Below are 13,403 nucleotides of genomic sequence, written 5' to 3'. Positions count from 1 at the left end.
ATGTGGCTAAAAGGGTCATGATAGTTGGATCAAAACCAATGAAAGGAAGTCTCTACTGGGCCCCTTGTAAGCTGTCAGTTGTTGCCAGCCCTGCTTTTTCTGACTAGACTTAAACCCACCAAGGGCTCTGTCTCCTGCCATCTATGTGCTGAGGTCTCCAGGAGCTGAGAATAGAACAGTAGTTCTTAGCCAAGGGTGATTTTCCTGTGGTGTTTGGTTGTTATGGCGAAGGGTGGGGTGTGCCAGTATTGGCAGGTGGTGAGTAGAAGCCAGAGATTTACTAATAAATGCTCTCCAGAGTCCATGCTGCCTTACCCAGCCCCAAATGGCAGGACTGTCAAGGAACCTTAGGACAGATTAACTAATTACTGTCAAACTTCTTTGGCTGGTCCTAATCAAATGTATTTTATTACATGGAATATACACTCTCACATATGTACAGGCACATAGAATCTATCTCAAGTAATCCTTATGACAATGCAGTGAGGGTAAAAAGTTAGGTAATTTCCATGATGGGGTAGACACTACACATTGTTCCTTTCCACATGCTATCCATGGAGTTCACAGACATCCCCTAGTCTCCATTGCAGAACAAAATTTATCCAGCAGAGGAAATAAAGAGAATTCCAACAGGAAAAAAAAAAAAAAGGAATGAACACCCTCACATGGGGAGAAAATTTAGAAGGTTTTGGAAACAGAGAAGGCGGTCAGCTCCAGGAAATGCTTGTGCACAGTGCAGCAAGACAGCCAGATGAGCTGAAGGCTGGCTGCTCCCTCCTCCTCCCTGACAGTGAAATCCTGTATCTTCAAGCCCCCAAGGGGCTCCCAGGTTCTTGGGTCGTGTGGCCCCATGCTTCTCTAAGTCCATGGAGTGAGTATAAATGGCAAGCAGAGAGTGGTTTGGTGCAATTTTGTGATGTTCGCTGCAGGCAAGTGAGACTGGGACCTCGAAACGTCTCAAGGGACTCCTGCTCTGCATTGAAAAAGGCAGATACCACACCTTCTGTTTGAATGTGCATGATAATGTTTGCCTCTGTGATCTCATTTATTCAGGTTTAGAGAAACAGAGAAAGACCCATCATGGCGGGGAAGCCCAAGCTCCACTATTTCAATGGCCGGGGCAGAATGGAGTGCATCCGGTGGCTGCTGGCTGCGGCTGGAGTGGAGGTGGGTCCTGAGAGAGGTCACTTTAAGTTAGAGGCTGGGAATGGTTTGTCTTAAATAAAACATATCCATATAGGGCCTCCCTGGTGGTGCAGGGATTAAAGACAGTGCTATCAGGCTATTGCCAGCTACCAGAGCATAAGTTCGATGCCCAGCTAGCCAGGGAGGGGACCCACATGGTGCAACACACCTCTCCTGTCTCCACCATTGCTCCCTTCCTCCACAATGTATTTCAGTCCATCTGCCTGTTCTGCTCCCTACTCTATCTCTGGTGAATTTTCTTACCTTCAACCCTGCACCTCTGGCAGTTCTTGTATGCATAAATAAATAAATCTTTTCAAAAATCCATATAGAAAGAAATGTACTTTTTCACCAAATGAAAATTTAAGTAATTTTACCCATAGAAGATTTTAAGAACAGTTAAAAAGAAAGGAAGTGAAAGAAATAGCCAATAGTCATAATGCATGCTCCTTAATGGGATTTAGAGCTCAACAAACTAAGTTTCATTCATGACACACACAATCATCAGAAACTTAATTAAATGTTAGATAATTATTGTTAATTTTTAGGTATATTTTGGTACTTATTTTCAATATAATTCCCATGTGTTAGAAATGTACATGAAATATTTAAGGGTGAAATAGTAAGAATTTACTTCAATTTGGTAGGAAGAGTGGGTGGGTATATTGATAACCTAGGCAATTGGCTTTTGCTGGTAATTCTTTGAAATTGGGTAAAGAGTATAAAAAGGATCATTGTGACTTTATGCCTGATAAAAATGTCCAATCAAAGGATAAAAATGTATAATATTAGAATATAAATATAATTAGGGTAAGATGCAGCTAGAAATAACGGGAGGAACAGATTGTAACAAACTGCCTGTTTAAAATAATAATACAACCACTCAGCCATGACTTTGTTGAGTAGCGCTAAGTGCTACGGCCTCGGGATACATGGATGAGCACGACCGACATGTTCCTTCCCTCAGGTGGCTACTGCAAGGGAAGATACATACAAGTAACTTAAAGCAAAGTGGAGGCCTCCAGGAAGACACCCTATCATTTTAGTGTTAAAACTGTTAGGACTCTGTTGAGTGCTGCCCTCTGGAGGTATCACCGAGAAAAAGACTTCCCAGTCTGGATAGAGAGCTCCCTCCAGAGGTCTCTAAGTAGAGGGCGTCAGAACTCGGAGGGTTTCCTGGGAACGCCAGGGAAAACCTAGATCTTATCCCCCAAGTGAGAGCAGCAAATGTGGGTTTCAGGTGAGGCAGCACCCTGCAAGGGTTATGTTTAGTCTTCTCCCTTTAATTTCATAACCAGTTGTTTATCAAAATCTTGCAATCACATTTTCTAAGTGCTTCATGGACTTTAGCCCTGTTATTTCTCAATTGTTTGAACAACCAAGAACACAAAAATACAAATTCAGTGTGTCGTTCCAGATTATTTCCTCTGTTTTTTGTTTGTTTGTTTGTTTAAAGATTTATTTCATTTTGTTTATGCATACAAGAACTGGGGTGTAGGCCAGAGGTGCTGGGGGTGAAAGGATTCACCAGAGACAGAGTGGGGAGCAGAACAGGCAGATGTACTGACATACACTGCTAAGGGGAACAGTGGGTGAGACAGGAGAGGTCTGCTGCGCTATGTGGGTCAGCTCCCTGAGTGGTGGCGGATTTAATTCATGCAGCGGTGGCTGGCAATAGCTTGATAACACTGAGACGTTAGCCCCTGCACCACCAGGGAAGCCCAGAATTTTCCCTCTTATAAGCCAGTAACCTACACTGCAGTGGGACTTCAGGTTTAGGGCTCAGGGATGTGTTCAGAGCCCATGAACAGGATGAGTTTAGCACAGGTAGGTAAAGTTGAGGTAATGCATAGAGCACCCCAGGCTTCCTTTTGGAAGTCATGGTTAGACTGAAGAGGGTAGTTGGCTAAGGAATTACCTGAGGTTCTTGGTGAGGAATTCTGTGTTCATTGTGCCAAAGGCTGACCCTCACAATTTCATTATCTACAATAGCCTGACAAGATCATACTAGCCAACTCCATTCTACCTTGGCCACCCTGCCACTTTATAATTTCTGCACACACATCACTATCTGTTATACTAACCCTGTATGATCATATATGCACAATAAATTGTTATACTAAACAAGCAAGAAGTAGAGTAATCCCAAAAGTTTTCTGTTAATATCCTTTTAGAAATATAAAATGTAATGGAGTGTAATTATATCAGTGGCAGCCAGTAGCAGTATGTCAGATGGCACTGGTCCCATGGTAAACCCCACACTGGTGGACATGCAGTGTCCTGTCCTGGAGGTCAGGACTTACCAAGATATTAAAATCCATAACTAGAACATTCCAGCCCCTTCTTTCAGTGATTCCCTCCCACTCAAGCCCCCGTCAACTACAGGCAAAAACACTGAAGTTAATTGATCCTGCAAGAATGAACAGTCACTTGTGTAATCTGTGCTGTTTTCTTAGTGGGTCTAATTTAAACATCCTTATAAGCCAGGCTTATCCTACTTTGTGTTCCCTGCCAAATGCAGAAATCGTATTTTCATATCTGATTCTTTCAGGTATCAGATGGGGCAATTCAAAGTTCAAAGTTCTATAGTGTTAAGCAATGAAATAACAATTACTGTGTCTGCTTTGCAGTTTGAAGAAAAATTTATAAAATCTCCAGAAGACCTGCAAAAGTTAAAAAGTGGTAAGAACATGTACCTAAATTCCTCTTATCAGAATGTCTACTAGAAGGCATAAGTTGAGGTTCTAAACCTAGGCATTGCCTTTATGGGTATATGCTGGTGATTGAGGGTGATGGACAGGAGAAAGGGTTCAAAAGTTAAGGGTGAGGCTCCTGGAACAGGTCTCACAGTTCACTCAGGAGTAGAAGAATCTAGAATACCTTGCTTATTTGCTAAAGGATCTTTCCTAGAATGTTGGGAAATGCCCTCGTTTTCATGCTCCTGCTTTTCTGCAACTTCAGTGAGCTGTATGAGTTCAGGATCCCAGACACAGTCTACTACGATCAGCCACATGCATTAGAGTGAAAAAAGAGGAACGAGACCCATCATGTGCTTGAGCTCTCTTCCCTTACAGGTTGTTGCAAAGTAATAATAGCTTAACAATACTGCAGACTTTGAAGAATAGGGATAGAGCTCCCTACCTAGACATTTGCTTCAAAACATGCCTACATGAGATGATTCCATGAGACTTGTTTTGGGAATTGCCCATTTGAGAGGGCTTCTGGCTGGAGGCCCTATTTCAGTCTCTCCAACTTCTAAAATATGCATGGAGCTAAATCACGAAATTACAAAGGACTAATCATGCATTTGGATGAGAGATCAAAAGGCAAATGAAATAATTAATTGAAAAGTAAATGGTTGTTTGATACAAAAAGAAAAACTATAGGAAGGTAAAAACAAGTGTATCTTATTAAAACATTACCAGGAACTTTAGTTTCATCATAGCTTCACTTATGCCCGCAATTTTCATTCTAACATAATGTGATCCATAAACATGTCATTCTATTTTTTTTTTTTTTTTTTTTGTCTTTCAACAGATGGGAGTTTGTTGTTCCAGCAAGTGCCAATGGTTGAAATTGATGGGATGAAGCTGGTCCAGACCAGAGCTATTCTCAACTACATTGCCTCCAAGTACAACCTCTATGGGAAAGACATAAAGGAGAGAGCCCTGTACGGTAGTTGTGTGTGTGTGTGTGTGTGTGTGTGTGTGTGCGTGCGCGTGTGTTTTAGTTACTTGATCAATGATGAATAGGGACAATTCAGGCCCTTCCTCAAGGGAGTGTGACCATGGCAGTGGGATGATGACTCATAGCAATATAGAACCTAGAGAAACAGAGTGAGGTCCTAAAAAGCAGAGAGCTCTGAGGATGAGGGATTCCATCAGGTATTCTGGGTATGACTCCTTCATCCTCAGAACTCTCTGCTTTACAGGATGCAATTCTTAGACATAGCAAATGATACAGGTTTCTAAAGACTGATGAGCTGTGCAATGTTTAGGCCTAGATACTCAGGCTTTTAAAAGCTAGGAACTAGCCAAAGCTAGAGACAGGGGACAACGCATCTGAGTTTTTTGGAGGGCTGGAAGAAAAAGACCCCACAGAGCTGATTCTCAAATTCTAGTAATTTCAATAACGATGAACAGACATCACATAATAGCCATTTAGATGCTCTGGCTACTTGAAGAGGCTTAGTAAAGGCCGAAATTCAAGATACTGGGATTACATTGAACATTTTGAAATAGGACTGAAGCAGCTAGATATTCTCAGTATAACTATCTTGGGGGAACTGCATGATTGCAATTTAAATCACTTAAAATATATAGGCAATTATTCCAAAAGTTAAACATTAGTCTGACTCAACAGTCCATCACTAGGTATACACTCAAAAGATTAAAAAAAAGCATCCACACTAAAACTTGTACACCAATATCCATAACAGCATTACTCATAATACTCAAGAGGCTGAACCAGAAATGCCCCATAACTGATGAATGAATGAAAAAGGGCTGTTGTAGTCATGCAGTGGAATATTATTTACCCACAAAGAAGAATGGATTATTGGTGCATGCTACCACATGGGTGAACTATGAAACATTTTGCTAAACAAGAGAAACCAGACAGAAAGACCACATGTAATTCCAATTGTATGAACTCTCCAGACAGTCAAACCCATACATCAAAGAGTAGTTAGGTGGTTACTTGGGGTTTGAGTGGGGAGCAAATGTGGGATGACATTCAAGGACCTAGAAGATTTATTTTGGACATGATAAAATGTTCTGGAATTGGATTGTGGTGGTGGTTTCAGAATGTACTAAAAACTACTGAATAGTACGTTTTAAAACATGATATATGTATTTATGCATACGAGAACTAGGGTGCAGGCCAGCAGTGTGGGGAGTGAGAGGATTCACCAGAGACAGAGTGGGGAGTAGAACAAGCAGATGTACTGAAATAATGCTGAGGGAGTCAGGGGGCGGGTCAGGAGAGGTCTGCTGTGCCATGTGAGTCACCTCCGCTGGCTGGGTTGTAGATAGCTTCACAGTGCTGTGCTTTAACCTCTTGCACCACCAGGGAGGCCCTGAAAAGTACATTTTAATGTGACAATTAAGGTATGCAAACATAGCTGGTCAACATAGCTGGTATTTTTACAAGTATGTAGAAAATCCACATTGGAACAAAAGAAAATGGTCTCCATAATATGCACTGGTTAAAACTATTTAAGGGCTCTGCCTGGTGGCGCAAGGGTTAAAGCACTGCATTATGAAGCTCTCCAAAGCCACTGCAGCACGAGTTCGATCCCAGACCAGGGAGATGACCCACATGGCGAGGCAGACGTCTCCTGACCCGCCCGCGGCTCCTCTCAGCAGTGTAGTTCAGTGGATCTGCCTGTTCTGTTCCCTACTCTGTCTCTGGTGAGTCCTCTTACCCACCGCACCTCTGACCTGTGCCCCAGTTCTGTAATCATAAATAAATATTAAAAAAAACTATTTAAAAAATTGCTCCATTTCAGCTTCCATATGACCCAGCAATCCCACTCCTAGGTATCTACCCAAAAAGACACCTGCACCCCCATGTTTATTGTTGCTTTATTTACAATTGGAAAGACATGGAAACAGCCCAAATGCCCAAAAGTAGATGACTGGATTAAAAAGATGTGGTACATATACACAATGAAATATTACTCAACAATCAAAAAATAGACACATGTCTTTTGCAGCAACATGGATGGAGCTGGAAAAGATCATGCTTAGTGAGGTAAGCCAGAAAAAAAAGGAAAAATACCGGATGGTTTCACTCATAGCAGGAGTATAAAAGACCAGATGAGAAAATAATAATAATAATAATAAGGAACAACTATATACCAGAGACATTTTACGGGGGTGTAGTGGGGGATGGGATCAAAAACAGTGGGGTGCGGGGGTGAAGTGCACTGAACTAAGGTGATGGCACGCGGGTGATTTGGTGATGGGAAGCCCACAGAGATTACAAATGAGATGGGAAAAGGCACAAAATGTTGTAAAAATAAACTATTATATTATTTTTAAAAATTGCTCCATTTCAGAGGGTATTTTAGGTTGACGAGAGAAATACTGATGAAGTCAAAGTTGCAGAGGTGTGGATCCATGTTCTATGGAAATAATGGAAAGAACTGCCATGAGGGGGGGGGTCTTTGGCTGGTGTGACCCAGTGAAAGAGGGAGGGGCCAGGCAGTGGCTCTTCAGGACTCCCTCTGGAGATTATTCTACAGCAGGTCTTTAGGCAGCCACAGCAGAGCAGGCAACCGCTCAGTATCAGTGGTGACTCGCGGGACTCCAGCCTCTTATCACATGATTCTGCACATGTCAGCCAAGCTCTCTGCCCCTATCTAAATTGGTAGTTCATGTATAACCAGACTTTCAGAACATGTCTACCTCGGCATCTTGTTCTAGAGAGAAATGTAATATATATAAAATATACATATAATATATATGTATATATATATAATATATATATATAAAATAACTGAACATCTGGCTTCTAAAAATACACCCCATGGAGGTGAATTATTTTGTCACCTCCTGTTACCTCATTCTTTTACCTGTTTAATTTATAAAGTCAGACACAGGAGATACTGGACAGTTTGGTCATTTTCTTCCTTCAGGATTGATATGTATGGTGAAGGTGTGGCCGATTTGAGTGAGATGATCATGGTGATGCCGCTGTGTCCACCTGATCAAAAAGATGCCAAGATGGCCCTGATCAAAGAGAGAACAACAAATCGCTATCTGCCTGCCTTTGAGAAGGTAAGGGGGCTCTTCAGTGTTTGGGTGCTGAGATTAGAGAAAGGTAAGTGATGCCTCGGCACCCTCGGGCCTGCCCTTCCCTCCATTGAGTCTTCCTGGACCCTAATTCACACAGCACCTGAGCCTCGAGGCATGTTATCAAAATTGAGCATGAGGCCCGTCTGTTCTCATTGTACCACGGTATAATTTAGCAAGGTTTCGACTTCCTGGACCCACAGTGTGTGGGGACTGTGGCGCCATGCCCACGGGAAGCAGCGGGAAGGACTGCCAGTATCCCGCGCCTGCGTGGGCCCGGGCGGTGTACCAGGTTGGGGGTCGGGGGGCCGCTGCTCCCTGCAGTGGGATTCCTGGTCAGCGTCAGAGCTCAGGCAGGGGAAGCACTGAGAGCCACAAGAGGTTGGAGCAGCTCCCAAGGGCCGCGTGTGGGGCTTTATGCAAGAGGGCAGGGTCCTCTTGCTGCTGGCAAACGTTCAGGCACGCGGGCAGAGAGCCCGCCCCATCAGGAGAACATGGCGGCGTCCCAGATGTGGCGGCAGAGGGGTGGAGAGAAAGAGGTAGATGAAAAGATGTGAAAAATAAAATCTACAGATTTGGGGATGTTCAGACTTTATTGGAAAGCCAGGTAAACTAAGGAAGTGCCACCTTTACGTGTATGAAATACATTTTCCTTGTTTTTCTCTGAAGTTAACAGCTTCTCCAAATCAAAACTGCATGAAGCCATGTTAATTAAAAAATATGAGCCAAAAGATTTCAGGAGTGTTACCTGTAAACGAAAGTAATAATACTGCTATCCCTTCCTTATCAAGTATTAGGTAATTTCATTCAACAAATTCTAATTCATTGCAGGGTGTCAGTTCCAATTTAAGGAGAAAAGAAATGAATACTAGTGAGAAAATAACAACTTCCTAGCCCGCGTTGGGTCAGAGTCTAGACACATTCACACGACAAGTGCTTCAGTCATTGCATTTCGAGTTCATCTATACTCAGAAGTCAGAGATCCCCATAATAATAATAAATGAAAAATATATTCTAATATAGGTTTTGATGTTATTATCTTTACCAATCTTTACCAATAATTACTCACACATCTATATGCCCAAACATCTGAAAGGGATTTATCAAAATGTTATTGTTGGTGCTGTGAGTATATTTTCTTTGTATGACTCCCATGTGGATGGATTATTTTTTGAAGAGATTTATTTATTTGTTTTTTGTTTGTTTATACAAGATCTGGGGTGTAGGCCAGAGATCTGGGGGAGGGGTGCAGGGAAGAAGGGGTGGTGGGCAGAGGATTCACCAGAGACAAAGTGGGGAGCAGATCTACTGAAATACATTGCTGAGGGGAGCAGCAAGCTAGACAGGAGAAGCCTGCTGTTTCATGTGGGTCAGTTTCTTGGCCAGCTGGGGGGTGGGTCTTGTGCTGTAGTGGCTGGCAATAGCTTGATACACTGTCTTTAACCCCTGCGCCACCAGGGAGGCCCCTTGATAGACTATTTTAATGCCACATATTTTCCCAAACTTTTGGGAGGAAAATCAGATGCCAGTAAAAGTTGAAAAAAATAATACAGTGAACTTAGATCTTCCCAACACGTGGATACCAAAATCGACCTTTACCTTTGTTAATCATATCTCATTTCTTAATCCAACTTTCTAGCAATCAAACTTTTTAAAAATGTAATGCTAAGCAAGTTGCAGACATCAGTTGCAGGTCACCACCAGAGTATTCATCATGTAGTCCGTAAGTGTAACTTAGGAGTCAGAGCCAGTGTTTTAGAGAGAAGGCGAGATGAGTTCACCCAGGTTTACCTCAGGTCTCAGCATAATAGATTAGGAAGTGAGGCGATGGCCACAGTAAAGTCCACTTTGGAACAGTCTGTGCAGGATGCATGAGAGCTGTGTGGAGTCACTGACCAGGAAGAGAGAGGTGGGACAGCAGAGGGGACAGTCCCGCTGTGCAACCCCAGGTCTGCTAAGGGGCTTAAGGCTTGCAGATTCGCAGAGAACATGGCCTAAGTCACTCTCAGTGGAAGCGCCAAGTCAAGCAGTGTTGGCTCCGGCCCCCTGGTGGTGCAGGGGTTAAAGATAGCACTATCAGGCTATTTGCAGCATGACTTGGATCCCCAGCCAGGGAGTTGACCCACAAGGCACAGCAGACCTCTCTTGTCTCGCCCCCTGTTTCCCCTCAGCAGTGTATTTGTCAATCTAACTGTCTCTGGTGAATCATCTCACCTCCCCACACCTCTGGCTTGTACCCCAGTTCTTGTATGCATAAATAAATCTTTAAAAATAAATTGAGTGACTAGTGAAGGGTCAGAAGTGATGGCTGCAGCCTAGGCGGTGCCCTCAGATAGCTCTGGGAAAGCTGAGATCTGAGCGTAGCTGAGAGATTCCAAGCAGTTGGTGAAGGTTACATGAAACATTTCAAGGATTTCTATAGAGATAAAGAGAATCTTAGGCATTTATGTATCTATCTGATGCTTTCTATGCAATAAGAAAAATGAGGTTTGTTAAAATTGACCCAGTTTATCTTATTACTGGGAACTGAGAGTTTCAGCAGTGTCACAAATTTCAGAATGAGGTCACATTTCTTAAGTTGATTGATTTGTGTGGAGACAGCAGCTTCCAAATGCTGTTTTTTTCACAAGGGTAGCAATTTTCTTGGGAATAACCTCTTCAGAGGAACAGATCTGCTGTGTTCTGACTCTAGGCTTGGACCCTTAGTTGGAGCCAGGGAGAGGGGTACCCACTTAATTGTTAGCTTTGGTTAACAGGTGCTATTGCTATAGAGATGTGGGATAGAAAAGGAAATGGAAGTTTGGGCTACAACTGAGGACAAAGAACAGGAAGGACCCAGCACTCGTACCTGTGGCTCACTGGTCAGGTGCTGAGACAGTCTCAGCCTAAATTCTCATCTAGTGAGGCAGGGATTCCAGAATGTCAGGCTGGATTCTAGGCGCCAGTGGAGGAGCAGCCTCACTGCCCTGAGTTCATGACCTGATTCTTCACGTTCCCCAGGTGTTGAAAAGCCACGGACAAGACTATCTGGTCGGCAATGCACTGAGCAGGGTTGACATTCATCTGGTTGAACTTCTCTACTACGTGGAAGAAATTGACCCCAGTCTTCTGGACAACTTTCCTCTGCTGAAGGTGATGTCTGCCACAGTTGTCAGAGGGAAGGCTCATACCTCCCATCTTGGAATCTAAGATCTGGACTCATGGCCTGGTGATCAAAACTCCCCAGCACAGTCCCGGCCTTCACTCTGACCCAGGCTTCCCAGCCTGCTCTTTGTCTCTGATCTGAGACATGTTAAGAATTGTGTTTGCTGAGAAAGTTGCTGTGATATTTCCCCAAGGAGACTGGGATTTTACAAAAAGAGCCCAGGATCAACCTCTCCCTCCCAGGTCTCTATTCCAAGAGGGTTTCTGTCCTGGTTCCTGGCACAGTTCCCAAGGTCTCCCTTTACATTTTCTGTGTTTGTGTCAGCCCAGTCTTCCTCATTATTCCTCTGTGGAGACTTTATCTGTGTGGATTCTCACAGACACACCACCCTTCTTTGTATTGCGTAAGAGGTAGAGTCCACACGGTTTCCATGCAGGGAAGGAGATGGGAAGGATGTGAGCTGAATAGGCTGAAACCAAGTCATCTTCAGGGAATGAGGGTGGAGCTGGAGTTTCCCCTCTGATCTTCTTTTCTCACTGGTGTCTGCTTGCCAACTCCTGGTGGTGCTGATGGAGGGGAGGGTCTCAGAGGTCCTGGCCTGTGCTAATAACAGGCAGGGGTTGGCTCCTCTCTGAGTCTGTGCTCTTGTGCATTGCAGGCCCTGAAAGCCAGAGTCAGCAGCCTCCCGAATGTGAAGAAGTTTCTGCAGCCTGGCAGTCAGAGGAAGCCTCCCGTAGATGCGAAAGCTTTAGAAGAAGCAAAGAGGATTTTCAACATCCAATAAAGCAGGCATAGTCACCTAGCACATTGAGGACCAATCTTCTGAAGATTTCTAGTAATGCAGAAGTGATTTGCATACTGTAGTTCCTGCCCAGTGTGAGATGAATAAAGTATTCCAATGTTTTAGTGACAAATAATAAACTTCCAATAACATACTTAGGTGTAATTCATTCTTTTTTTGTGAGAATTTAATAGGAAGTTACACTTTCAATCTTTTTCTATCCCGTCTTTCTTGGAATTCTTTCATGAACTTTCTAAAGAGATCAACATACTAAATTTCTGATATACATTCTAGGATTTCCTTCAAAAGAATTCTGTGGTAGAGGGTACATGCTATTTCCCCCCTCTATCCAATCACTGCTACAGTGTTGTTTAAGCCACAAAATGTATTCTCTCCACTTTTGGAGACCACAAATCCAAAGGTGGTGTCTGACTTGCTTGCTAGGAGAGACACAGGAGGAACCTCTCCCTGCTTCTTCCGGCTTCCGGTAGCTTTTTGCATCTTCATTTCTCTTCCCTGATGACCTCATTGCTTTAGTCTCTACCTCAATCTTCATTTCACTCATTCGTGTTTCTCCTCTGCTATAAGGATACTGGTCTTTGGATGGGGGGTCTATCTGGATAACCCAAGCCCATCTTGTCGATCTCGGGGATCATGGACCTGGGAAGCGAAAAGAACTCAGTCTTGAGTGAGGGACTGAGCTACGGGCTTCAGTGTCAACCTTTATTTTTCCAGGGTTTTTATTTCTCAGCACTAGACAATACAGAAAGCATGCTAAACATGATGTAAATTTAACATTTCACCATAGATCTTATTTTGACCTTTTGCTAATTGTCTGTGAAATCTGTGTGTGTCATTAACTCATGTAAACAGTGCTCATAATTAAGACAGTTACACATTATTAAATGAAGGCAACACTGTAAAGGTAAGTGATACCTTGTGAGGTTTTTCGAGGAATATTAACCATCACTGCCCACAGTAGGAAGGACAACTTTGTGTCCAGATGATGGGTCTAGGGAGAACCAATGAGTTTGCTTAAAGTTCATCCTGTTTCTGGCCGATGGTGACGTCACCTCAAGGCTTGTTTTCAGGTCTTGTTTGCAGGAGTGTGTTCAGTGCTTGGTTCATTGTGACCTGGCCATATCCACAGGTATACCTGGCTGTGACTCTATAGTTTTTCCACATATCTCAAGTTCCCTAACTGAATCACATTTGCAAGGACCCTTTTCCCCAATAAGATCACATTCACAGGTTGCAGGACATACCACCCATCCAGGGTGTGTGAAAAAAATGTCATTGGCAATTGCCAATGGGGAGATGGGCACATTGTGACTTGCTCTGATCTGAGGCATGAAAAGAATTGTGTTTGCTGAGGAAAATTGCTGAGGATGCTTCCCCCAAGGAGAGTGGTTGGAGTTTTACTCCTTTTATCTGGTTCAAGATTTTTATTTAAGAAGCTTTGTTGTTTTGGCCGCCCTGGTGGTGCAAGGGATTA

General features: G+C 43.3%; 1 protein-coding gene across 1 annotated transcript; it reads left to right on the top strand.

The window, feature by feature from the left end:
* Positions 1-1,074: 1,074 nt before the first annotated feature.
* On the top strand, positions 1,075-12,050 carry LOC101626056 (glutathione S-transferase A2). Its single transcript, XM_004673571.2, has 6 exons — positions 1,075-1,167; positions 3,816-3,867; positions 4,723-4,855; positions 7,826-7,967; positions 10,983-11,114; positions 11,786-12,050. Exons 1-6 carry the CDS (start codon positions 1,081-1,083, stop codon positions 11,909-11,911), a joined length of 672 nt encoding a protein of 223 aa, XP_004673628.1. The 5' UTR covers positions 1,075-1,080; the 3' UTR covers positions 11,912-12,050.
* The last annotated feature ends 1,353 nt before the right edge of the window (positions 12,051-13,403 follow it).

Source organism: Condylura cristata, unplaced genomic scaffold (assembly GCF_000260355.1).
Source record: "Condylura cristata isolate star-nosed mole 26May11 unplaced genomic scaffold, ConCri1.0 scaffold00001, whole genome shotgun sequence".
NCBI classification, from domain to species: Eukaryota; Metazoa; Chordata; class Mammalia; order Eulipotyphla; family Talpidae; genus Condylura; species Condylura cristata.
This window is presented reverse-complemented; position numbering and strand designations above follow the sequence as displayed.